Below are 22,500 nucleotides of genomic sequence, written 5' to 3'. Positions count from 1 at the left end.
CCTGTTGGAAGGTGAACCTTCGCCCCAGTCTGAGGTCCAGAGCGCTCTGGAGCAGGTTTTCATCAAGGATCTCTGTACTTTGCTCCATTCATTTTTGCCTCGATCCTGACTAGACTCCTAGTCCCTGCTGCTGAAAAACATCCCCACAGTATGATGCTGCCACCACCATTCATCACCATAGGGATAGTGCCAGGTTTCCTCCAGACGTGACGCTTGGCATTCAGGCCAAACGGTTCAATCTTGGTTTCATCGGACCAGAGAACCACTGAGGAACTCTGGAGCTCTGTCAGTGACCCTGACCAGGGCCCTTCTCCCCCGACAGTTTGGCCGTTCGGCCAGCTCTAGGAATAGTCTTGGTGGTTCCAAACTTCTTCCATTTAAGAATGACGGAGGCCACTGTGTTCTTGGGGAACAGGCCACCATTAACACCGATAGGGCTGAAGTGAAGCGGGTCGATGTCAGGAATCTTGGCCCCAGTGATGTACTGGGCTGTACGCACTACCTCCTGTAGCGCCTTACGGTCAGATGCCGAGCAGTTGCCATACCAGGCGGTGATGCAACCGGTCAGGATGCTCTCGATGGTGCAGCTGTAGAACTTTTTGAGGATATGGGGACCCATGCCAAATCTTTTCAGTCTCCTGAGTGGGAAAAGGTGTTGTCGTGACTTCTTCACAACTGTCTTGGTGTGTTTGGACCATAATAGTTTTTGTTGGTGATGTGGACACCAAGGAACTTAACTCTCAACCCGCTCCACTTTAGCCCCATCGATGTTAATGGGGGCCTGTTCGGCGATCAGCTCCTTTGTCTTGCTCACACTGAGGGAGAGGTTGTTGTCCTGGCACTACACTGCCAGGTCTCTGACCTCCTCCCTATAGGCTCTCATTATTGTCGGTGATCAGGCCTACCTCTGGCCGGCTTACTTTATAGTCAAACATTCCATGCACATATGTCTACTCAAAGACTGGAATAATACCGTTCAGGTACGGGCAATATTTACTTCCTTGGAGAGCATGGGTCAGGGTGGCTGGCCAATCAGGGTGTGCCCAGGGGTGAGACACATGGCTTGTCCGATTGGATGAAGCCATGAGCTGGAGGAGATATCAATCTCTATAGTGAGTGGGAGAAAGGGTGAGGATGGGTGAGAGTCAGACACTGCAGCTCCAGGCAGACAAAAACAACAACACCCGCTGGAAATTAGTCCTACAGCACCCTCGGCAGGGGGATTCTGTAAGATTGAGGCCAAAGGGTTGATCAGTAGGAAAGGGTGTCAAAGAAGTGAAAGTTTATCAGAGCTGCTGAGATTTCAGAAGGTTTTGCCTGGAAAAATACAGATAGGATTCTTTAGTTTCATTGTCAGAGAATTTCTCCCATCCCCAGTGTGGTGTTTTAAATGCCAAAAAATGGGACATGGGGGACGACGACGACGACATAGTGCAGCATTTGGTGGATGCCAGGTGGAGAGAGGCTAGAGAGGCCCAGAAATATAGAATCAGTCATGATGTATCATATGCACAGGCTGTAAGAGACATTGGTGGAACTACAGTGCGAACTGATGGCGCTTCCATGGCTGCTCCTGTACTAAGTGGATCTACTGTTGGGGTTGGTGCTTCTGCTGGTCCTGGCATGTTTTCGAGACCTATTCAGAAATCTTGAGATCATGAATGTGCTGTGTCAGAGGACAGTTTGATAGTGAATAAACTTCATAGCTTTCATTGTGTTAACAACATGTGGAAAGCAGAAATGCCAGATTGAAGGTCATAGTGGATATGGCAAAATAAGTATTGGGGGTAACAGATGTTAATGTCGAAATGGTTATTGACATGCTGAATAATTCTAAGGGTGGATTGTTTCAGCATCAGTGGAGGCTGGTGGGAGGAGCTATAGGAGGACGGGCTCATTGTAATGGCTGGAATGGAGCCAACGGAACGGAGTCAAATTTGGTTTCCATATGTTTGATACCGTTCCATTCATGGCAGCCTCAGGGGGCTGAAGATATTTGGCTTGGCCCCTAAGATCCTCAGAAACCTTTACAGATGCACAACTGAGAGCATCCTTTCAGGGGCACACTGTCTGCCTTCCAGGACACCTACAGCAACTGATGTCAAAGAAAGGCAAAACAGATAATCGAAGACATCAACCGCACGGGTGGGTAGAAGTTATATTTGTTTTTTACATTTTATTTTCGTAGTAGTACAGAATTAGCCAGAATATGATTGCTCGCACACTCCAACACAGTAGGGGGCGGCATGCACCTTAAATGGTTGTTTGCGGACCACCATGATATTAAAAGTACTCAGACCTCGTTGACTTCTCTTGCTTGTACAATGTTTTTCGTCTGCTAGTGCTAGCTAGGTAATAAATAAGATATTATCTTCGCTGTGTGTTACCTTATCAAAATGTCTGCAAAGAACCAGCGAGAGAACGAAAACATTGATGAGGAAGAGTCTACGCTGAAGGAAGAATTAAACAAAAAGGTAACGTTAGATAATTCCAGATTGTTGGTGTGGGAAATGAGCAGATAGGCAGCTAAATTAGTCAGAATCGGAGTTTCTGGCAGCCAAATAATCCATCTAAACTCTCAATTGCCTCAATACATGTTACACGCTCGAACTTTCCAAGCCCTCTTACTGGGGGAGCCGTTTCCGGTGCGTCAGGCATTAACCAACAGGGAGGATATCTCGTTAAATATGGTTTAAATTCGTTAGAATTACTAAATTATATTCGCGTAATTTAAAATCTACAATACTGTGCTTGTGAGAAATGTAAGGACATTTTAAAACGAGTGTTTCAACATAGTAGTAGTTATAACCACTACAAAGCTGATGCGAGCTAGCTACCTCTTCCATAGACTTGACTGATTGCTAGCAGCAGAGCCTTCTGGCTAATGTCATAGACTGGATCTAACGTTGTTTTACAGAGAAATCGGTCGAAGTACTTATGTTGTTAAATGATTGTTAAGGCGTATTTGGTTGGATTTGCTATCTAGAAAATTGAGATATCAGTGCTCAAGTTGGTCTAATGTTTTGAAAACAACTTGCTAGCCCCGTCCTGCTAACATATGTAACGTTATCTAGTTTTATCCTAAGTAATGTTATTTCTCTAAACCGTTTTTTTGTTGTTGTCATTGACACGCTCTACATTTACCTGTCCATGTCATTTAGGGATGCACTCCGTTTATACATCCATGAAGTCACTCACTAATTCTCCCGTCTACCAATATATTCCATATTGCCCACTTCACTTCCTCATAAGACAGCAAAAATAAATATTCAGAAAGTGTTAATTTCGTTTACAGATCATAATCCAGCTCAAAACTAATAAGGCTGTTACACCACATCCACCAAGGTACCTGCAAGTTCCCGGACATTTCTGGGTGGAATGGCCCTAGCCCTCACCCTCCAATCCAACAGGTCCCAGAGGTGCTCAGTGGGATTGAGATCTGGACTCTTCGTTGGCCAGGGCAGAACACTGACATACAGAACAAGCAGTATGCCACTCCCTAAGGATAACATGGGTTTACAGGTTATGCTCGGACTCTGCTTCTGTGCAGGACATTTTCGTTACAGGGAAGACATCCTCCTCCCTCATGTGATACCCTTCCTGCAGGCCCATCCTAACATGACCCTCCAGCAAGACAGTGCTACCAGCCATACTGCTTGTTCTGTGTGTGATTTCCTGCAAGACGGGAATGTCAGTGTTCTGCCATGGCCAGCGAAGAGCCCGGATCACATCTGGGACCTGTTGGGTTGGAGTGGGAGGGCTAGCCCCCCCCCCCCCCCGAGAAATGTCCGGGAACTTGCAGGTGCCTTGGTGGAAGAGTGGGGTAACATCTCATAGCAATAACTGGCAAATCTGGTGCAGTCCATGAGGAGGAGATGCACTGCAGTACTTAATTAACATCATGCTGTGTCTTTCCATCGGCCCTGTGTAGTGGTGCCTAGAGACGTGGGTATACTCTAATTTTGCCAGAAAGTTCCCAAACGGCTCGCCCAGTGAAGGAAAGGCACCCTGCGTGAAAAATCCTGTTTTCCAATAGATTTTCATTCATTCACACTTTTTATTTATTTAGACAATCACATTTTTGTATTTATTCTGACAATCACATTTTTGTATTTATTCTAAGTCCACAACAATGCTTAAACCACATCAATCTGATTGGATGGGCCTGTCAGGGCCTGGCTCACCCAGGTCCATCCATGTCTACGCCCCTGACACAAACAGCACAACAATTGTACATTACAAATAGCCTACTAACCAACACTTCAGACTAAACTTTTTCAATACCTGGTTTACTGGTAGATGTCATAAGTTGAAACGTCTTTCTTAACCTCCCGGCTACCGATGTCATTCTTCTGTGAGTTGCTCCATGCCAAAACCAGTTGAGAAGTGCATATTCTTGCTGCCTGCAGACGATATTCTGTGGAAACTAGGCTGTATGTGGCGCACAGTTGAATATATTTCACATGCTTTGCGATTGTGTAGGCTACTTTGTGCATGATTTCTCTATTTTACTACAGATAAATCGTATTCCTCCACTACACTACTTTGATACGCATCAGTGGGGATTAAGAAGTGAGCATATGCAACGCCCAATGAAGACATGAGTGCATTGGTATTAGGGATGCTGTCCTTTCAGAATCAAAAACCTGTCACACACTGAATCCCTATAGGTTCGCCACTGCGCAAACATGTCTATAATAGATATAAAGGCTGTTAAGATATTGTTTCAAGAAAGTAATGTGTATATTTGGCCTGCAGACGCGGTTTTATGCTCTGACAAACTGCTGGTCTCAGGAAGAAATGAGTCCTCACTTTCAAGACTGAGTACAAATGTATCCAACACAAGACGAGACACTCTTGTGGTCTCGAGACTGGACTTGAGACCAATGCCGGTCTCGTACTACAACACATACTATGAACGTCATATCAATCTGTTTCACCTGCGCTACACGGAATGCAATAATATGTAAGAAGATGAAGTACACAATATAGGGTATCTTTTTAGTGATTGTATATTTCTAGATATGCTTTAGTTAGTGTATTTGAATTATATTTACTAATATTGCAGGGGGTGCAGAACAGGCGCATGCGCACGCGCACTTCCTCAAAAACAATACTTCTTTCAAAAAACTTCTCTCAAAAACGACTGGATTCTTTCCAGTCTACATTTTTTTTGGTTGCATGTAACTTTTTATGTAGACCTTTTGGTACATACCGGCCGGGACGGCAGTAATGACGTTAGTTGCTCAGTGAAACTCCATTCTTTGGTAAGTACAGAACGTAATTTGACATGTATTAAGCTTGAAAAGCAGGTGAATGGCTGCTTCTGGGGCTTAAAGGAGACAGTCTGCTGTACCCAGATTCTGGTTGACCTGCCATTCAGACCTTACAGGGAAATTGGGAGAGTAAAGTCAATCTTTAGGCTAATGGCTGTCTCTCTTTGGTTGTGCCATCTTTTCATGAAAGTTCTCTGAACTGAACTCATGTCTATATTATGTTTTTTTTCACTGAAAGTCATGTTTCTGCAGATCAAGGAACAGAAGATTGTGTTTGATGAACTCTCTAATCTGAAGAAAAACCGGGTAAGAAGTGGTTAACAAAATGTAAAACCTAGTTTAATTTCTTTAAGGTGTGATGTTCCTGTGAAGATAATGCTAATCTTGATGCATATTCCTTTCAGAGGGTCTATGTTCAACAGCCCAACAGTAGTATATTCTTCTTGGCAGACAGAGGGCAGACTCTTGCTTCATGCAAAAGTAAGAATTACCATGTTTGTGTTAAAGTTTTGTTCTCTCTTAACCATTCTTTCTGTGAGATACACTACATGTGAACTTCTCTTCCCTCAGAGGAACTCGACAACATGAAGAAGGATATGTAGAATCTACTCAATCTGCGACGGACCTACAAATAAGGCCTTACGAGCTATAAATATGTGTGGTATTTGCTGTGTACTGAGCTTGTCCCCCTCCCAGCTTGTGCTGGAGAAGCGTGTGCATGAAAACCTAAGGAAAAGAGGGCCTAACTCCAGTTGCAACATCACCAAAACAGCTTCAAATCCCCACTACCAGTGTCTGTTCTCTGCTCACGTACTTCACATGAGAGGTTGCCCTGCCCCTCAGCCAGCACAAGACTGTAACAGCAATGTATTGATGTGGAATGGAGAGGTTTTTGGAGGACTGTTATTGAGACCAGAAGAGAATGACACTGACGTTCTTTCCCACCACCTTGCAGCCTGCCACAGCCCTACAGAGATCCTGTCTGTCCTGGGCAATGTCAGAGGACCCTGGGCTTTCACTTATTACCAACAGGCTGGACACTATCTTTGGTTTGGGAGAGACTTCTTTGGCCGGCGAAGCCTGCTTTGGCAATATGATGCTGAGGAGAAGTCTTTGACTCTGACATCTGTGGCTGCCTGTCTCCCTGGCTCTGACCGACCACCACAGTGGCAAGAGGTTCCAGCAGTTGGTGTTTACAGGATTGATCTGAGGGCGTTTGCAGAGTCTTGCTGTTTGACCTTTGAGGTTTATCCATGGGTTCACGCAGGCGATAATCTATCGTCTGTTAGTCATGAATCTAAGTGGGAGGGTCTACCAAGTTACACCTCAGCAATGATGAACAATTCAGGTCTCTCCCTCACGTCTCCAGTTTGCCCACTGAACATGTCAATCCCTCCGTTGTTGGAGATAGAACATGATCCAAGCTTACAGTCCTCAGTTGAAGACCTGGAGGTGTTGCTAAAGTCTGATGTGAGAGAGCCTGTGGTAAATCGTCTCATTGATGTTCTCAGTGAGGCAGTACGGAGGCGTGTGCAATGTCTTCCCTTTGATACACAGGTGACATCACCACTGACCAATGACCAGGCAGAAATTGCAATTCTTTTCTCAGGAGGGATTGATTCCATGGTTCTGGCTGCCCTGGCCGACCGCCACATCCCAACTCACCAACCAATCGATCTTCTGAATGTGGCATTCAAACTGCAGGAACCAAAAATTGTGAAGGAGTCTACCAAAAAAAGCAAAAAGCACAAAACGAAGCCAATGGATTCTAAAACTGACGTTCCTGATTCCAATGTGTACAACCCCTTCGGCGTTCCAGACAGGATCACTGGTAGAGCAGGTCTGCAAGAGCTTCAGGACTTGAACCCAGAGAGAAGATGGAATTTTGTTGAAATCAACGTTTCTCGGGAAGAGCTGCAGAAAATGCGCCAGGAGCACATCTGTCACCTGGTGCACCCATTGGATACCGTACTGGATGACAGCATTGGTTGTGCTGTGTGGTTTGCGGCGAGAGGAACCGGCTTCCTCACAGAAAGCAACGAAGAGAGGGGGTTCACATCATCTGCCAAGGTACAGTAGAGTATCAAATGGGTAAAATAATAAGGAACATTCCATTTACAAGTTGTGAATAAAGTCTGTTTCATATTCTAACTTAAATTTTTTTTTTTTTTTAAATAAATCAGACCCAATGAACAACCTTTCAAGTAAATTGTCTGTTCCACTGCTCTGTGATGGCAGGTGATTTTGACCGGTATTGGAGCGGATGAGCAGCTGGCAGGGTACTCCAGACACCGAGTCCGCTTCAAGACCTCTGGGCAAGAGGGTCTGGTCCAAGAGCTGGCCATGGAGCTAGGCAGAATCTCCACAAGGAATCTGGGTCGAGATGACAGAATCATAGGGGACCACGGGAAGGAGGCTAGGCAAGTCTCGGTCATTAGAAGCAATCAGATTTTCCAGTACCAAAAATACACTACATGACAAAGTATGTGGACACCTGCTCGTCAAACATCTCATTCCAAAATCATGGTCATTAATATGGAGTTGGTGCCCCCCCCCCCCCTTGCTGCTATAACAGCCTCCACTCTTCTGGGAAGGCTTTCCACTAGATGTTGGAAAATTGCTATGGGGTCTTGCTTCCATTCAGCCACAAGAACATTAGTACGGTCGGGTACTGATGTTCGGCGATTAGGCCTGGCTCGCAGTCGGCATTCCAATTCTTCCCAAAGGTGTTCTCTGGGGTTGAGGTCAGGGCTCTGTGCAGGCCAGTCAAGTTCTTCCACATGATCTCAACAAACCATTTCTGTATGGATCTCGCTTTATGCATGTCGAAACAGCAAAGGGCCTTCCCCAAACTGTTCCACAAAGTTGGAAGCACAGAATCGTCTAGAATGTAACTGTATGCAGTTGCATTAAGATTTCCATTCACTGGAACTAAGGGGCCTAGCCTGAACCATGAAAAACAGCCCCAGACCATTATTTATCCTTCAACAAACCTTAGTTGGCACTATGCATTCGGAAGGTAGCGGTCTCTTGGCATCTGCCAAACCCAGGTTCGTCCGTTGGACTGCCAGATGGTGAAGCGTGATTCATCATGCCAGAGAACACGTTTCCACTGCTCCAGATTCCAATGGCGACAAGCTTTACACCACTCCAGCTGATGCTTGACATTGCGCATGGTGATCTTAGGCTTGTGTGCGGCTGCTTGCCCGTGGAAACCCATTTCATGAAGCTCCAGACGAACAGTTCTGCTTGGAACTCGGTAGTGAGTGTTGCAACCGAGGACATGATTTTTACGCGCAAAAGCACACGCCGGTCCCATTCCGTGAGCTTGTGTGGCCTACCACTTTGCGGTTGAGCCGTTGTTGCTCCTAGACTTATCCCCTTCACAATAACAGCACTTAGTTTAACGGGGCAGCTCTAGCAGGACAGAAATTTGACCAACTGATTTGTTGGAAAAGTGGCATCTTATGACGGTGCCACATTGAAAGTCACTGAGCTCTTCAGTAAGGCCATTATACTGCCAATATTTGTCTATGGAGATTGCATGGCCGCGTGCTCGATTTAATGCAATGGGTGTGGCTTAAATAGCCGAATCCACTCATTTGAAAGGGGTGTCCACATACTTTTGTGTATTTGAATTAATGGTGATATGCTGGATGTTTTTGTTGGCCTTGTATAGGTTTCCCTATTTGGACGAGGATGTGGTGTGTTTCCTGAATGCCCTGCCAGTGTCTGATAAGGCAGATCTGTCCCTGCCTCGAGGTGTAGGGGAGAAACTGCTGCTGAGGCTGGCTGCCAAGAAACTGGGTCTGGGGGCATCTGCTCTACTGCCTAAGAGAGCCATGCAGTTTGGTTCCCGCATTGCAAAGATGGAAAACAGCCACGAGAAGGCCTCAGACAAGTGCAAGAGACTCCTTACACCTTAGATCAGCATAACATTTCATTAAAAAAAGTTTTACACTTGACAAAGCAACTAAGTCATCCTCTTAATTAGGGTCACAGTGAACTACAATATGAACAGATGTGTTAATTTCCAATAAATATACAAATACACATTTTGATTAATATAATTTGAATATTTTCAAAATATGTTTAATATTTAAGGCACAAATAAAGTGGCAATGTGAAGAAAATTGTAGATCTCAAACATGGCTCTGTGCACACTACATCATATAAGACTTCACATCTTGAAGATTTTCTCTGAAGTACCGGTCACATTCAACATAGGAGGGCAGGTTTCCCACATCGAAACGGCCAGAAATCTGATGAATATACACAGGCTTTCTGTGGTGGGAAAAGGGAAAGTATACTGAGAGAATGTATTGTTTTTGCAGCCATGAATGTTGATCCTCAATTTTGAAATAGTACCTTGAAATGAGCCATGACAAAAAGTTTCCAGGTGCGTCCTTTTCTTCGATTGGTGCTTCCTTTGACAAAAGAGCTGCTTTAGTTTAATATCAAGTGATGGATTACCAGCGCAAATGAAAGACATTACTGTTTACCTTATTCTCATCAAGAAAGGCATCCAATAGATGAAGGATTTTCTTGGAAAACAAGTAGAAACATGGACACTGCAACAAAAAAAAGGCATACACTATCGATAGGCGAATATGTAGACACTGAGAAACTAGGAGGTTTCGTAGCAAGTTGCAAATGCTTCTTGAGCTTATCAGCAAATAGATGACTTGCTCCTAGTTTGAGCCCTTAACATAAACCAAAGGTTTATCTGCTGTGTTCAATGTTGCAATTATAAACATTCCAAAGTAAGAAAAGTCTTGAGGCTGTATATATATTGTAGGGAGGGACAGAAAAGTGTTAGTCTGCACATACTGCTCTCCTTGATTTTGTCTCTGAGGGAAGAGGTTTCTCCTTCATACAGAGCACCCGAAGGTGTTCATCGACTTCCAAAATACCATACTTCTGTGTCTCTATGGGAGCAAATACAGAAATACAACTCATTAGGAAGGTGTTTGGTATACTCTAATATTATTACATGTAATGATAATCTCTCACAAATGTTATCCAGCTGGATGTGCTTCAAACAAGTCGTGTGATTTGTGCAGCATTTGAAAGGTTTTAGTGTAAAAAAAAACAGGATAGAGATAAAATAGATTGAGTTCTTTGGGGTTACAGCTGGCATGACAACTTCAAAAGCACACAATTTGACTTCACACTCACCCTCATCTTTACATTGGTAGGAAAGAACCAGACTGCTGTCTTCACACATTGTTTGCAGGTCAGAAAACTTCTCTTTAACTTTAATGAGACTGAACTCTTCCTTGAACAAAGTGTCTCTGTGTGGAGAAGAGCCTGTCAGCATGAGCCAGTAAATGTTTTCTACATTGAGTCAAGTGAAGGCTTTTTTCAAACGTACCCTCCGATAACTATTACATGGTCTTCGATCTTGAAGTGCTTGACTGTTAGCTGAAGACAGGCGACAGCACCAAGACGGTCCTTGTGGAATAAAAATGGTAAAATGTATCATTCATATTTGACCTGGACAATGCACATGGATCAACATGAGACAACACTATCCCAGGGGAAATCATGCAAGCTGACGAACCTCATTGCTCTTTGTTCCATCACTTAGTACTTTGACATTAGGGAAGTCCAGGGCCCACTCCACAAATGCTTTGTGGTGAAGGGCATTGGTCTGTTGAGGTAAAAAGATAGTCATCGTTGACATTATCACCACATATCATAATCTCAGTCCTTTAAACATGAATTTAGGTATTTCGAAATTCTTAAAATATTTATTGGGTTTTACGTTCCAATGAACGGATGAATGTTGAAACTGTTGGCCATGTACAGTTACATGTGGAGTAAAATAATTCACATAAAATACTCTAATGTACTTTGATACTTACAATGACAAAGACCGTGTCCACGCATCCAGTGGTATTCAAAGCTTGGACCCAGTGAGATATCAAGGCACAGTGCCCCACAGGAAGCAGTGGCTTGGCAATGCCAGCCAGATGTTTGAATCTTCCGCTCGTGTCGTTATCAACATCTCTCTGCAACCTTGTTCCATATCCCGCAGCGAGAATAACCGCTTTCATTTAAACAACCGTGCCAGAGTGGGCTACTTAGCGCCAGTCACTTATTTAGCTAGGTGGCTAAATAAGACACTAGTTCAAATGTTGCTGTAAACAGTTACCTAAAAGCAGTGAGTTATAGGTCAAGTATACGTATCAAAGCAGCAATGATAACATACGACTTCACATCTGTGTGCAATAGTGAATACACGAACCTGTGTCAATCAGAATCGCATTCCTCCACGACGTAAAAAATACATTTGTGGGGGAAAACCGACAGTGCGCTGTAGGTTACAGTACAAAGTCTCAATAAAGCAACGCCTTCAAAAGTAATTGAACAGCGCCCCCATATGTCACAAATTGGAACACTTTATGAGGAGATCAGGGGTGCGTTCGAAAATTCACTGTGGCTATCTACTACGATTTCAGAGCACTCTCTTAGAGTGTGCCAGGGAGCAGAATAACTAACGAATTTATGAACGCACCCCAAGTCTGTCTAGACAAAAACGCGCCGTAACCAAGGCTGAGCGTCTTGGTTGCCAAGAGCAAAGAATCTTACACATTAATTTGGACTTTGAGGCAACAATGTTGTGCCGTGATGCTATCAACAAGTTTAACCCGTTATTCTAAAACTGTCTATGCAAGTACTTTAGAGTGTAAGCAAAGGTTAAAATAGCCTGCTAGCTAACGTAAACTATGGACGTAATGGCGCGCTCACTGACATCCAGTGCTTCGTCCAGATTACAACATTCTTCTGTTGAAGAGGAGAAGGATGACACGGCCTACCTTGCTGCATTGACAGCTCAAAGAAATGCCAACGCTTTCTTTGAGAAGTACGACAAGGGTGAAGTTCAGGAGTTGCTGAGCCTGACCTCTTGTAACTGGTTTCTGGGTGGTGATGACTTCACTCAGCCAGTTGAAATGCCGCCGGGCATAATCAAACAAATGAGGAACTTCACTAACTCAAACTGTATCATTCTCGCACCTGTGGATGTGCGAGTCCCTCTTGATTACAAGGTGGTCCATCAAATAGTCAGAGAGCTCACAGTTGGCATCTATTGTTTCAACCAAGTGCCATGTATAAGTCTTGAGCCCAACTTTGACCAGAGCACCTCGTGCCAACTGTCTCCAGCATATTATGATACGAAAGTAGGACAAATTTTGGTTAATGTTGACTACGCCATCAAGGCTCTTTGGCATGGAGCCAATATTCCTAGAGAAAATCGCATTCGCTTCTCTGAACTCTGGAGAAGCAGCATGGGTGTCGACTCAAATGGAGTGCCCCAGACAAAGAAAGATGTGTTTGCAGAGTTTCTCACTGCAGGTATTTGGGTGACAGCGAAATGTAATGTAATGCAAGATCAATTACTGACAGATAAATGCATGCCCTAACTTTGAGACAAAATGGTGTCCGTTTTTTAATAATGATGTTGATTAGATTCAATTGAACATGCCTACTTTAGAAATAGGATTCCCCTCAACTGGTGATGCTTGTTGAATCCTCCAGGTCTTCAGGACATCTCAGAGGATCCCTGTTACCAGGGCATATACAACATGGAAGTCAATGTGGATCCTACCTACGACCCCAACAGTGCAGAGGAGGAGAGGCTTTTTTCCCAACACCAGGAGAGCATCCTGCTTAAGCTGACATCCTACCTGTCCTCTGTCCGACAGCACGGCAACCTGTTTGTGTTCGAGGGCGCCCACAGTCTGGCCAGTGTGGTGAGGCTGACTGAGGAAAGGCTGGAGCTGGCCACCTATCAGAGGCTGCAGCAGAGGCTGGGTCTACAAGCAGGCCTGGTTAGGGGCTGCTTGGAGAGGAAGGCAGAGGTGTGCAGAGACCTGGCTTACCTGCGCCTCCTCACTTTCCTGGTGCCCTTCCTGGTAGGGCTAAAGAAGAGGATGAAGATCCCAGACCTGGCGCAGATGCTTCCGGCTTACTCAGGTCGGTTGCTACAGCGCAACAATGAAATATAACTTACAGGATCTCCATGAGCAACGCTAGCTACATCTCTGTGCTACTTACTTACTGCGTTGATAATGGTATTTGAATTCTAGACTGAGGCCAATTGTCTGTCACTGAAACAACTAGGTTCCCCATTGCCTAATAAATCAGACTTTTATAACCAATACTTAATATACAGTCTGAAACATAGCAATGCAAAATCAAAGTTTTTCTTATAAGCCAGAATGTTGACAACAATGACTACAATTCCTTTTTAACTTGCCCTACCGGTTGTGTGGTTGGTCCTTCAGCTGCTCAAAACGTTTGACAAAATATCCACAGTAAAGCGTTGTTTCACAACCTTTTTTTTTTAGAGCGCCAGTACTGCTGTTGAAATGTATATCACCTGACATGTGTAAAACCATGTAAACAACTGCAGACTTCAGTTACTGTACTTCCGTCTTGTGCACGTGCCTTTGGTCACAAGCAAACAAATCTTAATTGCCACACACAGAGATGCATATCTTGAAGTCAGGCTAATAACAATTCCTTTGGATATTGCCTCAAATTTCAACCAACTGATGGACCAACGCCACAGACAATCGGCAGAGTATGTTCAAATTCTGTTTATTCAACATTCTGACTTGTAGGAACTGGAATGTTTTAACATGAACTTGTGTGGCGATTGCCTACATAATTTGAAGGCATTGCCACGTTTCGTATCTAGGTTCCCTATGGCTATCATACCGTTGGCGTTGCAACAGATGTGCTTATCTTTGTTTTCATTCTGTTTTTGTAGATGATAAACTGAAGACAGAGAGGGAATTACCACCATTGCTCCTTGGACCTGCGTTCGCCTGTAAACACTTTCCGTACAAGTCTGATGAGTATTTTCACCTTCACGGTGGGATTGAAATTGACATCGGAACCCCTCAGCTAGAGGAAGTCTCTGAGGAAACAAAGGTGAGAGTTAGATTCACTTACCAGTGAGCCGTCAATAGCCACTTAAGAGCTATCTACTTCCACAGTGAGGCTCTAGTTTCATAGTGAAATCAGGTTGTCTTGTGGTTCCCTCCAGGAAACCTTTGCTGCACTGCAGAGTCTTGCAGTGGATCACCTAAGAGATCTGCTAAGTCAGGACACCACCTACAAAGAGCACTTCCCCGTACCAGTCCACAAGGTCAACGGCAATAAGTATGTTAAGTTCACTGGCAGAGAAGCGGTCTTAATATGCACGCATAAACACACACATCTCACTTACATTGAGCTCGGAGACCTTACATTCCCACACAGATGCACTTGTAAGAGAACACAAACCCATGCTTTTCAGTGTCCAATGGTCAGGCTCTTACACGCTGCTTGATGTCTTTGGCAGCTATCATGTGATCTCCATTGAGGTGGGCTCATTCTACCCTCAGCCTAACGTGGTTCCATGGTGGGAGGCCCTCAACACTGCCATCAAAACCCTGAGAGGGAAGAGATTGCCTCTCTCTGACGTCCAGCTGCATGAGCAGTTCAAGAAGACATTTGGCTACAAAAAGGCCATCAATTGCAAGGTGCTGATGGAGAAGAAGATATAGCAATATAGGAAGCTGTTCTTTGTTTTATTTTTTTTTGTATTAAGTAAAGGTAAAAGGCTTGTATGATCGTGTGTGTTATTTCTCACTGGGTTCAGAGTGTGCCATTTGGCCTGCGTGCTGCGGCAGAGCGTGGCCTATCCGCTGTGTTTTACTCGCTGTGCCGTCGGAACTCTCCATCTCACCTGGGAGTCCTGGACGAGCAGGGCTACTCCCTGCTGCACCACGCCGCCAAACACAACCACACTCACATCATCTGCCAGCTGGCCACCACCGGGGTCAACCTCAACCAGAAAAGCAGTGGCAGGTTCAGCCGCACAGGTCAGAGACATGCCTCTCTCTCCCTTACTCTCATGTACACACTGTCCTCAAAACTGTTTACAAACACCTTTTATTTTGCAGTGAAATCTGGAGGTGGCGGTGGGACCCCAAAAGAAGGAGCTGGTAAGCACATACCAGTGTGAACATGCCAGCCTCACTCTACTGTAACGAAATAGGGCTTTCAGACACTGCTTTCCACTTTTTTGTACCTGTTCCAGGTTCCACTCCCATGCACCTGGCTGCTCAGTGTGGTTCCCTGGAGGCCATCAGCTGTCTGCTGGCTCTGCAGGCCGACCACCGGCTAGTGGACCGCAGGGGCTGGATGGCTGTGCACTTTGCTGCCTACTACGGCCAGGTGGCCTGCATACAGGCCCTTTGCAGGAAAGACCCAGAGCTGGTGGAGATGCAAACCACTGCCGAGTGAGTGAAGAGGCACTTCTAGGTTTAGAATAGATGACATGTCTAACTGGATTCAGTAGGATGCAACAGTAGGCCACTGGCACCATTCACAGAAGCTTTCAGTGTCATTTAATGTAACATTAGCATGACATTGCTCTGTAATCAGCACATACAACAGTGGAGGCTGCCGAGCGGAGGACGGATCATAATAATGGCTGGAATAGAGTCAATGGAATGGTATCAAACACGTGGTTTCCATGTCGTCGATACCATTCCATTGACTCCGTTCCGGCCATTATTATGAGCGGTCCTCCCCTCGGCAGCCTCCACTGACATACAAGTAACAGACGCCACAAAATGCACTGGAGGCGTTACGGATGCATCTGCTTCTACGTGCACACAGGTTGACGGTGTTGTTTTTTTGTCTCCTCAGGTACCGCAGCTGCCCGTTGCTCCTGACGGCCACATCTGGCTCCGTGGAGGCCCTGGACTACATGCTGTCCGCGGGAGCCAACTGGAGGAGGAGGGACAGCAAGGGCAACGACGTCGTGCAGCTGGCCGCCCTCTACTTCCACCCCAAAGTCCTCAGGCACCTCATCTCGCTGGGCCTGCCGGACCTGCCTGTCTGGAAGATCCTCGTGGGTACGCTGCCTGGTGGAAGAGATGGGAATTAGCTAGCGAGCGAGGGTTAAGCGAGGCCAATGTTTGTTTGAATCGCAGGTTGTATCCGTTCGATGAGTCTGCACGGATACTGAGGTGTGTGTGTGTGTGTGTGTGTGTGTGTGTGTGTGTGTGTGTGTGTGTGTGTGTGTGTGTGTGTGTGTGTGTGTGTGTGTGTGTGTGTGTGTGTGTGTGTGTGTGTGTGTGTGATGGAGCAGAGATGCTGCACAGCGAGGACCACCGCAGGCTGGAGATGGCCATCCGCTGCCTGGAAGCTCTGTGTGTCACGGCCAAGTCCTTCTGGAGGGATATCATGGATGCAGGTGAGTGAGTTTTTGGAGAGTTTGGGCCTATATCAGACAGGAATGCCTTGTTTTATACTATAGCCATGAATTCTAGCTTTGTATTGCCAATTTATATTTTGCCAATTTTCAACCATCCTTAGAGTTATACTCCATATCACAGTAACATTACAGCATTAAACATTTTTGGTACTACGGAATACAAAGCTCGGCCACTTGCAATAGAATCAAAATATCGAAGGACCCTAAAGCAGTTGACCTATTCTGTAGGAGGGATCCCGGCCCTGTTGGAGCTAATGCGCAGCACGAGACCAGCGCTACAACGTATGGCTGCCGCCGTGGTGTGTCACATCTCGGAGAGGACACCCGTGTGTGAGGCCCTGGTGCGCTATGGTGCCGTGCCGGTTCTGGTCAATCTGCTGGGCAGCCAGCAGGCCGAGCTCCACTCCCGCTGTGCCCTCATACTGGCAGACCTGGCAGGGCACAGTGACCAGTACCAGTCCCTCATAGCCCAGCAGGTTAGTACTACTGATATAATCAGTCTTTCCAATAGCCCATCTGGTTAGTATTGCTGTAACTAATAGGTAGGTTCACTTATAACCAGGCTTGTGTGTGTCTGTCTGTATTTGTGTATGTTTGACGATTCGTGCATGCGTGTTTGACAGTTAATTTGTGTGTGTCCAGGGTGGAGTGGCCCCGTTGGTGAGGCTCCTGGGCTCGGACCTACATGATGTGCTGGTGAACACTGTGCGGTGCATCAAGGCGCTGTGTGTCCGTAGCCCCGGCAATCAGACGGCCATGGCTTTGGCTGGGGGGATTCCACAACTTGTGGAGCTCTTGACTGTCAGATCAGGTACACTGTTAAATCATGAGTAAGACGATGATCATGATGTTATAGACCATGATGATGAATCGTCTTTCTGGCCATGTATCTCCAGAAGTGTTGCAAGAGGAGGTGTGTGCGGCTCTGGCTGAGCTGGCTAAGGGACACCGGGAGAACCAGGACACCATCTGTGGAGTGGGCGCCGTGGCCCCGTTGGTGCTCATACTGCGGGGGAGGAAGATAGCCGCGCAGGTGACAGCAGCCAGAGCCCTGGAGGCCATCGCTGATCACAACCCTGCCATTCAGGCCCGCTTTCTGAAGAAGTCGGCCGCCAAGCACCTCCTACGACTCTTAAAGGTAGGACCTGAGCAAGTCAAATCATTGTTTCCCTCATTTTTAAATATGCTTATGGAATTCTTGAACATTTTATATTCATGTACTTTAAGTTGTGTCCCCTGGGCCATGTTCAGGGTTGAGTTCAGTAGGGCACACTGTATCAAACTGTTTTGCCACAGAAAATGAACATTGTGCTCTTATGGGACAAATTCAGATAGTACCTCCCCATTTCAATCTTTCAAAAAAGTTTTCTCCCTATTGAACGTGACCCAGGTGTTCCAGGTGGAGGCGAGGGAGCAGGGGGCCGTCTCTCTATGGGCCCTGGCAGGACACACTCTGAAGCAACAGAGACTCATGGCAGAGCACATCGGCTACCACTTCATCCTCGAGCTCATCCTCTCCTCCTCCGACAGGATGCAATATGTCGGTAGGTTCTCTCATTTCTCATATTTTTGTTTTAAACGCTACCCCTCTGTAATTGCTAAGTCTCTTATGCAAAATAGGTCTTTTACACCAAAGTAATCTCTTTCACAAGAGGAAGTTAAATGGCAATCATCGGTTCATGGACAGAGTTGGCTCGCTGATATCAAGCTTTTCCAGACATTTTATTCGGGTCAAGGGGATGCCGTCTCCGGGGATCGATGAAACTAAACACTGAGTGTCGTAAAACAACGAAACTTCCATGCGCTGTTGACAGGTGATGCGGATAAATGATTGACTGTACCATAAACAAGCACCCTGAGGTTTGTGCTGGAGCGAGGCTCACCTCTGTCACCGCAAGACCAGCCGCCTCCTGCCCCCAGACGGCTTTCCTCTGCTAGACTCATCACCCGCAGCCAGAGCACAGGAAGGCATGCAGTCAGGAATGCCTGTCTGTCTATCCCTCCATTGGGAATCCCAACACCTTGAAAATAAGAGGAACACAATCTCAAACAAAATTTGAATGAGACAAACATTTCAATATCCCAAAGTTGATTTGGAAGAACTGGGGTATCAATTGAAAGGGGATGGGTCACTCCCCATACCTCTGTCATTCCTTGAACACGTGTTCCCGGGTAGTTTTTAAGAGCCTCTACTCTTCCCTCAGGTCCTCGGTCTGTCAAACATGTCTACAGAACATCTGTACAGCAGCTTCCGAAATAGTTTCTGTCCAGACAAGACGACAGATGGTTCTTTCATTCCAGCCTTCTTTTTCACCCAAAAAATGCCTGTCGTTCTCTTAAAAGGGAGACGAACTGAGGTTAATGATGTGGAAATGGTAGGCCTGCGCCTGACCACAGTAACACCCCGACCAATGGTTTAAAAAGTGAATGTACAGATTGAATTCTAGGTAACACATTACCTGAACCGTCTGTCACAAAGTCTACATAACGCCATCATAGTAATGGCACTAACAGTCATGACCGCTAATGTCAGCTTATAGGCCTAGTGACTAACTTTACACTATGCATAACTTATGCCTTCGTCCTGTCATCTTTACACTGATGGACACCACTGCTGGCCGATACTCCATAAAGGCATCACTCACATCCCAGCACTGCCACCAATTGTCAAATGTGGTGTGGAGGTTTCAGATCTGGTCAGGCCAGAGAGGGACCTTTTATGAAAGAATTCAAGTCGAGGTTTACATACAATTCAGCTTGGTAAAGTGTAAACAAATAGTATTGTCTTTCAGGCTGCCAGGCAGTTATAGCACTGAGCAGGGACAGTCGGAGCCACCAGGACGGGCTGTGTAAAGAAAATGGGGTGCCCCCGCTGGTTCGTCTACTACGGGGGTCCCGGACCACAGAGAGTACCCTCCTCAGCGTTATACGATCCCTGGGCATCCTGTGTATTGGTTTGTACATTCTCACTGTTGCATGTACTGTGTTTCTCAAGATAAGATTAAGGTAATCAAAGGTTTGCATTAACCAAGCATTGGTATCAATGGGCGATTTTGAGTAAACCTTTGTCATGATACTACTTGACGATTTTGACCATTGAAGTTTTAACAGTGCGACAGTAGTAACATGGCTTTCAGACTTGACTTGGAAACAAGTCATGGTATACAAGCTAATAATATACCATAACTTCTAGTGCATGCATGTTTCGTACATCTAATTTTAGGAGGGGCACACACCAATAACCCAAACAGCCAGAGGGTCATAGCTGAGGAGCAAGCCATTCCAACTCTGTTAGAACTTGTGAAGCACCAAGAATCACTGCAGGTCAAGGTAAATACATTGGAAATCGATCACACACACAAGAAAAGCGTTCACTCTCTCCCCTTAAATGTCCTTGGTAGTGCCACAAAAGTCCCACAAACAAGGGCGTCCAATACTAGAATTTCCATTGAAAGAAATTGAGGCTTGGGTGACATGTTGATTCCCCCTCAGGTCCAAGTGGCTCAAACGCTGGCCTGTGTGCTTCTGGGAAACCAGGACCTACAAACAACCTTCTGGGAAAAAGAGGAGTTTACCTACGAAACAGTTCTAGAGTTGCTGCGAGTGCCAGATCAGGTAAACCATTTGAAAGGCTGTTTGTGGGCTACTTCATAACTTTAGCCCAGAACCTTTCGGTATGTCAGCTGTCAGCACAGTCACTAACCAGATGAGGTGGAACAAGATATGGGTCTAATAGAGATTAGAAAGAAAAGCATCCAAGATACAATACTGTTATCGCAATGTGCAATGAACTACTGGCACCTAATGGTCAAGGACTGCTCAAGCAGTAAGGGGTGTTGACACTCCGTAAAGTGCATTCCCCATGGCAATTTGTCATGTTTTCCTTTTCCCAGCAGGACATCTGCCTGGAGGCTGGTTATGCCCTGTCTCTGTTTGCCTACAACAACACCACCCAGCAGGCAGCCATCCTGCAGAATGGTGGCATTCCCATAGCCATGTACGAGCCCTTCTTGAACTCCAGGAATGAGATGGAGAGGGCCAAAGCTGCTTTTCAGGTAGATCATTAAAAAAATCACCTGAGGGCCACAGTAATATCAATGAGTCATTAACAGCTGCTGATTTGTATGTGTTTTCCGACTTGACACGGAATTAGTGTTAGGTAATTCCTTTTATCGCTAACTTTTCGTTTTGTGGTAACTGGTCTCCAGATAGTTGTGCTGGCCAAAGTGATCACAGACACAGACCAGGTGACTCTGTCTGCCAGAGGGGTGACTGTCCTTGTAGACCTTCTGCAGTCCACTAATCCCAACACTGTGGTCCTGACAGGTAACTTCAGCCCAGTACTATGTATGGGAAGAACATTATATACACTGAGCAAAAATATAAACGCAACATGTAAACTGTTGGTTCCATGTTTCATGAGCTGAAATAAAAGATCCCAGAAATGTTCCATATGCACAAAAAGCTTATTTCTCACATTTTTTGCACAAATTTGTTTACATCCCTGCCAAGATAATCCATCCACCTGACAGGTGTGGCATATTAAGAAACTGAATAAATGGCATGATCATTACACAGGCGTACCTTGTGCTGGGGACAAAAACCCACTCTAAAATGTGCAGTTTTGAGTGCACAGAAATATGTGATGAGATCCCGAGGCCCATTTTTAAAAAAAGTTCTGTGACCAACAGATGCATAATTAATTAATTAAACTTGACTGATTTCCTTATGAACGGTAACTCAGTAAAATCTCAAATTGTTGCATTTTATATTTTTGTTCAGTATAGAAGAACACTAGTCTTACCTTACTGCATACATTTCTGTCATAGCTCAGTTGCTAGCCAGTCTGGCTCACACCCGGGCAGGTATTCCTGATGCTATTGTCACCATGGGAGCTGTTGGTCACCTATGTGCTCACCTGTATTCTGAGGAGGAAGAGGTAAGGATGGGACTTGTGGTATGGGGGAGCATTCCTGTCTATGACTATTGCCTGAAATCTAAGACTATCAAGATAATTCATTCTACAACCATCATATGCTATCCAACTTGACATATTTCAGGTTACGATGTGCAGATTTTTGATACAAGCATTGTGGTAAAATCTTGAATATCTTCAGGTGCGAACGGCATCTTCAAGTGCCCTCGGCTACCTCACCTTTAACCGTCACGCACATCGCCTCTTGTTGGTGGAATGTCGAAACACTCCATCTATGTACAACCTTTTGACCCAGCATCTCATCGAGGATGCCAAGATCTCACACATTTTTACTGCGGAGTTCGAAAGGCAGAAAATAGTGGGGCTGCCATCACTAAGGTATGTTCGGTTTTTTGCCCGAAAAAGCTTTGCTTTCATATTTCTAGCTGGGATAACATCAATCATTTCTGTCCTTTTTTAAAACAGTTTGGAGATAAATGGTGGCCCACCTGTTCCTCAGCGCAACAAAAAAGGTACATTTTGTTATGCTGTACATCATTATTTGAATCTATTTCATATAATAAAAAGTCTCAATCGTCTTTGTCGCCTCTACCTACGGCAGGTTTATCCAAAAAGACAAGCCGCGCTCCTGGCCTGTCAGTGTCTGCAGGCCACTTTGGGAGGACCAGCTCGGCTCCAGTTCTCCAGCTTCAACCCCAGAGGAGCAGGACAGCCAACCCCAAGGTTAGGCTGCAGGGAGAGGGGCCAACCCATAGCTCCCAGCCCACCCTGGAGTCACTGAGGCTGGATAAGGACAGCCAGTGGCCCCGGCAAAAGCAGTGACCCTGGAGGTCAGCATAGGATCTAGCCTGACTGGGCAAGCTTAAAGTTGTAGTGAAATGATGACTCAGGGAGCCATTCTATTTATGTTCAAGATGAATATATTAGATTTATATTATTAAATGGGAATGACTGACTTAATGGTATAATATATTGGAAGTCGATTGAATAAAAAAAACTAAATGAAA

At 45.4% G+C, this 22,500-nt stretch overlaps 4 protein-coding genes and 1 long non-coding RNA gene across 10 annotated transcripts; 3 read left to right on the top strand and 2 right to left on the bottom strand.

Annotated features, from left to right (window-relative positions):
* The first annotated feature begins 2,281 nt into the window (after positions 1 to 2,281).
* LOC124041909 (ASNSD1 upstream open reading frame protein-like) lies at positions 2,282 to 5,989 on the top strand. The gene is made up of 4 exons (XM_046360069.1): positions 2,282 to 2,474; positions 5,529 to 5,582; positions 5,681 to 5,756; positions 5,847 to 5,989. The coding sequence occupies exons 1-4, from the start codon at positions 2,397 to 2,399 to the stop codon at positions 5,876 to 5,878; spliced, it is 240 nt and encodes a 79-aa protein (XP_046216025.1). The 5' UTR covers positions 2,282 to 2,396; the 3' UTR covers positions 5,879 to 5,989.
* Positions 5,931 to 9,454, top strand: asnsd1 (asparagine synthetase domain containing 1). The gene is made up of 3 exons (XM_046360007.1): positions 5,931 to 7,346; positions 7,515 to 7,696; positions 8,956 to 9,454. The coding sequence occupies exons 1-3, from the start codon at positions 5,931 to 5,933 to the stop codon at positions 9,200 to 9,202; spliced, it is 1,845 nt and encodes a 614-aa protein (XP_046215963.1). The 3' UTR covers positions 9,203 to 9,454.
* Positions 9,332 to 14,318, bottom strand: zgc:136439 (uncharacterized protein LOC678627 homolog). 3 transcript variants are annotated; one of them, XM_046360045.1, is made up of 9 exons: positions 11,527 to 14,310; positions 11,144 to 11,433; positions 10,840 to 10,929; positions 10,651 to 10,730; positions 10,455 to 10,570; positions 10,107 to 10,204; positions 9,779 to 9,847; positions 9,645 to 9,703; positions 9,332 to 9,560 (listed from the first exon to the last, which is right to left on the bottom strand). In XM_046360045.1, the coding sequence occupies exons 2-9, from the start codon at positions 11,333 to 11,335 to the stop codon at positions 9,440 to 9,442; spliced, it is 825 nt and encodes a 274-aa protein (XP_046216001.1). In that variant the 5' UTR covers positions 11,336 to 11,433; positions 11,527 to 14,310; the 3' UTR covers positions 9,332 to 9,439. The 3 variants fall into 3 exon arrangements, with proteins under 3 accessions (XP_046216001.1, XP_046215991.1, XP_046216011.1); XM_046360035.1 differs by having other exon boundaries at positions 11,144 to 13,264; positions 13,545 to 14,310; XM_046360055.1 differs by having other exon boundaries at positions 9,645 to 9,717; positions 11,144 to 14,318.
* ankar (ankyrin and armadillo repeat containing) lies at positions 11,819 to 22,500 on the top strand. Of its 4 annotated transcripts, none has more exons than XM_046359994.1 (23): positions 11,819 to 12,635; positions 12,819 to 13,256; positions 14,056 to 14,219; positions 14,335 to 14,450; positions 14,632 to 14,812; positions 14,932 to 15,154; positions 15,236 to 15,277; positions 15,373 to 15,574; positions 15,987 to 16,195; positions 16,432 to 16,536; positions 16,786 to 17,033; positions 17,200 to 17,368; positions 17,457 to 17,695; positions 17,948 to 18,101; positions 19,350 to 19,511; positions 19,781 to 19,887; positions 20,050 to 20,172; positions 20,451 to 20,612; positions 20,766 to 20,883; positions 21,387 to 21,496; positions 21,675 to 21,871; positions 21,959 to 22,005; positions 22,095 to 22,500. In XM_046359994.1, the coding sequence occupies exons 1-23, from the start codon at positions 12,008 to 12,010 to the stop codon at positions 22,313 to 22,315; spliced, it is 4,365 nt and encodes a 1,454-aa protein (XP_046215950.1). In that variant the 5' UTR covers positions 11,819 to 12,007; the 3' UTR covers positions 22,316 to 22,500. The 4 variants fall into 4 exon arrangements, with proteins under 4 accessions (XP_046215950.1, XP_046215932.1, XP_046215943.1 ...); XM_046359976.1 differs by having other exon boundaries at positions 11,820 to 12,635; positions 17,454 to 17,695; positions 20,454 to 20,612; XM_046359987.1 differs by having other exon boundaries at positions 11,820 to 12,635; positions 17,454 to 17,695; positions 21,959 to 22,000; positions 22,093 to 22,500.
* On the bottom strand, positions 15,812 to 21,018 carry LOC124041913. Its single transcript, XR_006840003.1, has 3 exons — positions 18,700 to 21,018; positions 18,441 to 18,578; positions 15,812 to 16,204 (listed from the first exon to the last, which is right to left on the bottom strand). It is a non-coding gene; the product is annotated as an uncharacterized LOC124041913 (long non-coding RNA).

This window comes from Oncorhynchus gorbuscha, linkage group LG01 (assembly GCF_021184085.1).
Source record: "Oncorhynchus gorbuscha isolate QuinsamMale2020 ecotype Even-year linkage group LG01, OgorEven_v1.0, whole genome shotgun sequence".
Lineage (NCBI taxonomy): Eukaryota > Metazoa > Chordata > Actinopteri > Salmoniformes > Salmonidae > Oncorhynchus > Oncorhynchus gorbuscha.
The sequence above is the reverse complement of the archived record's forward strand: the minus strand, read 5'-3'. Positions and strand labels throughout refer to the sequence as shown.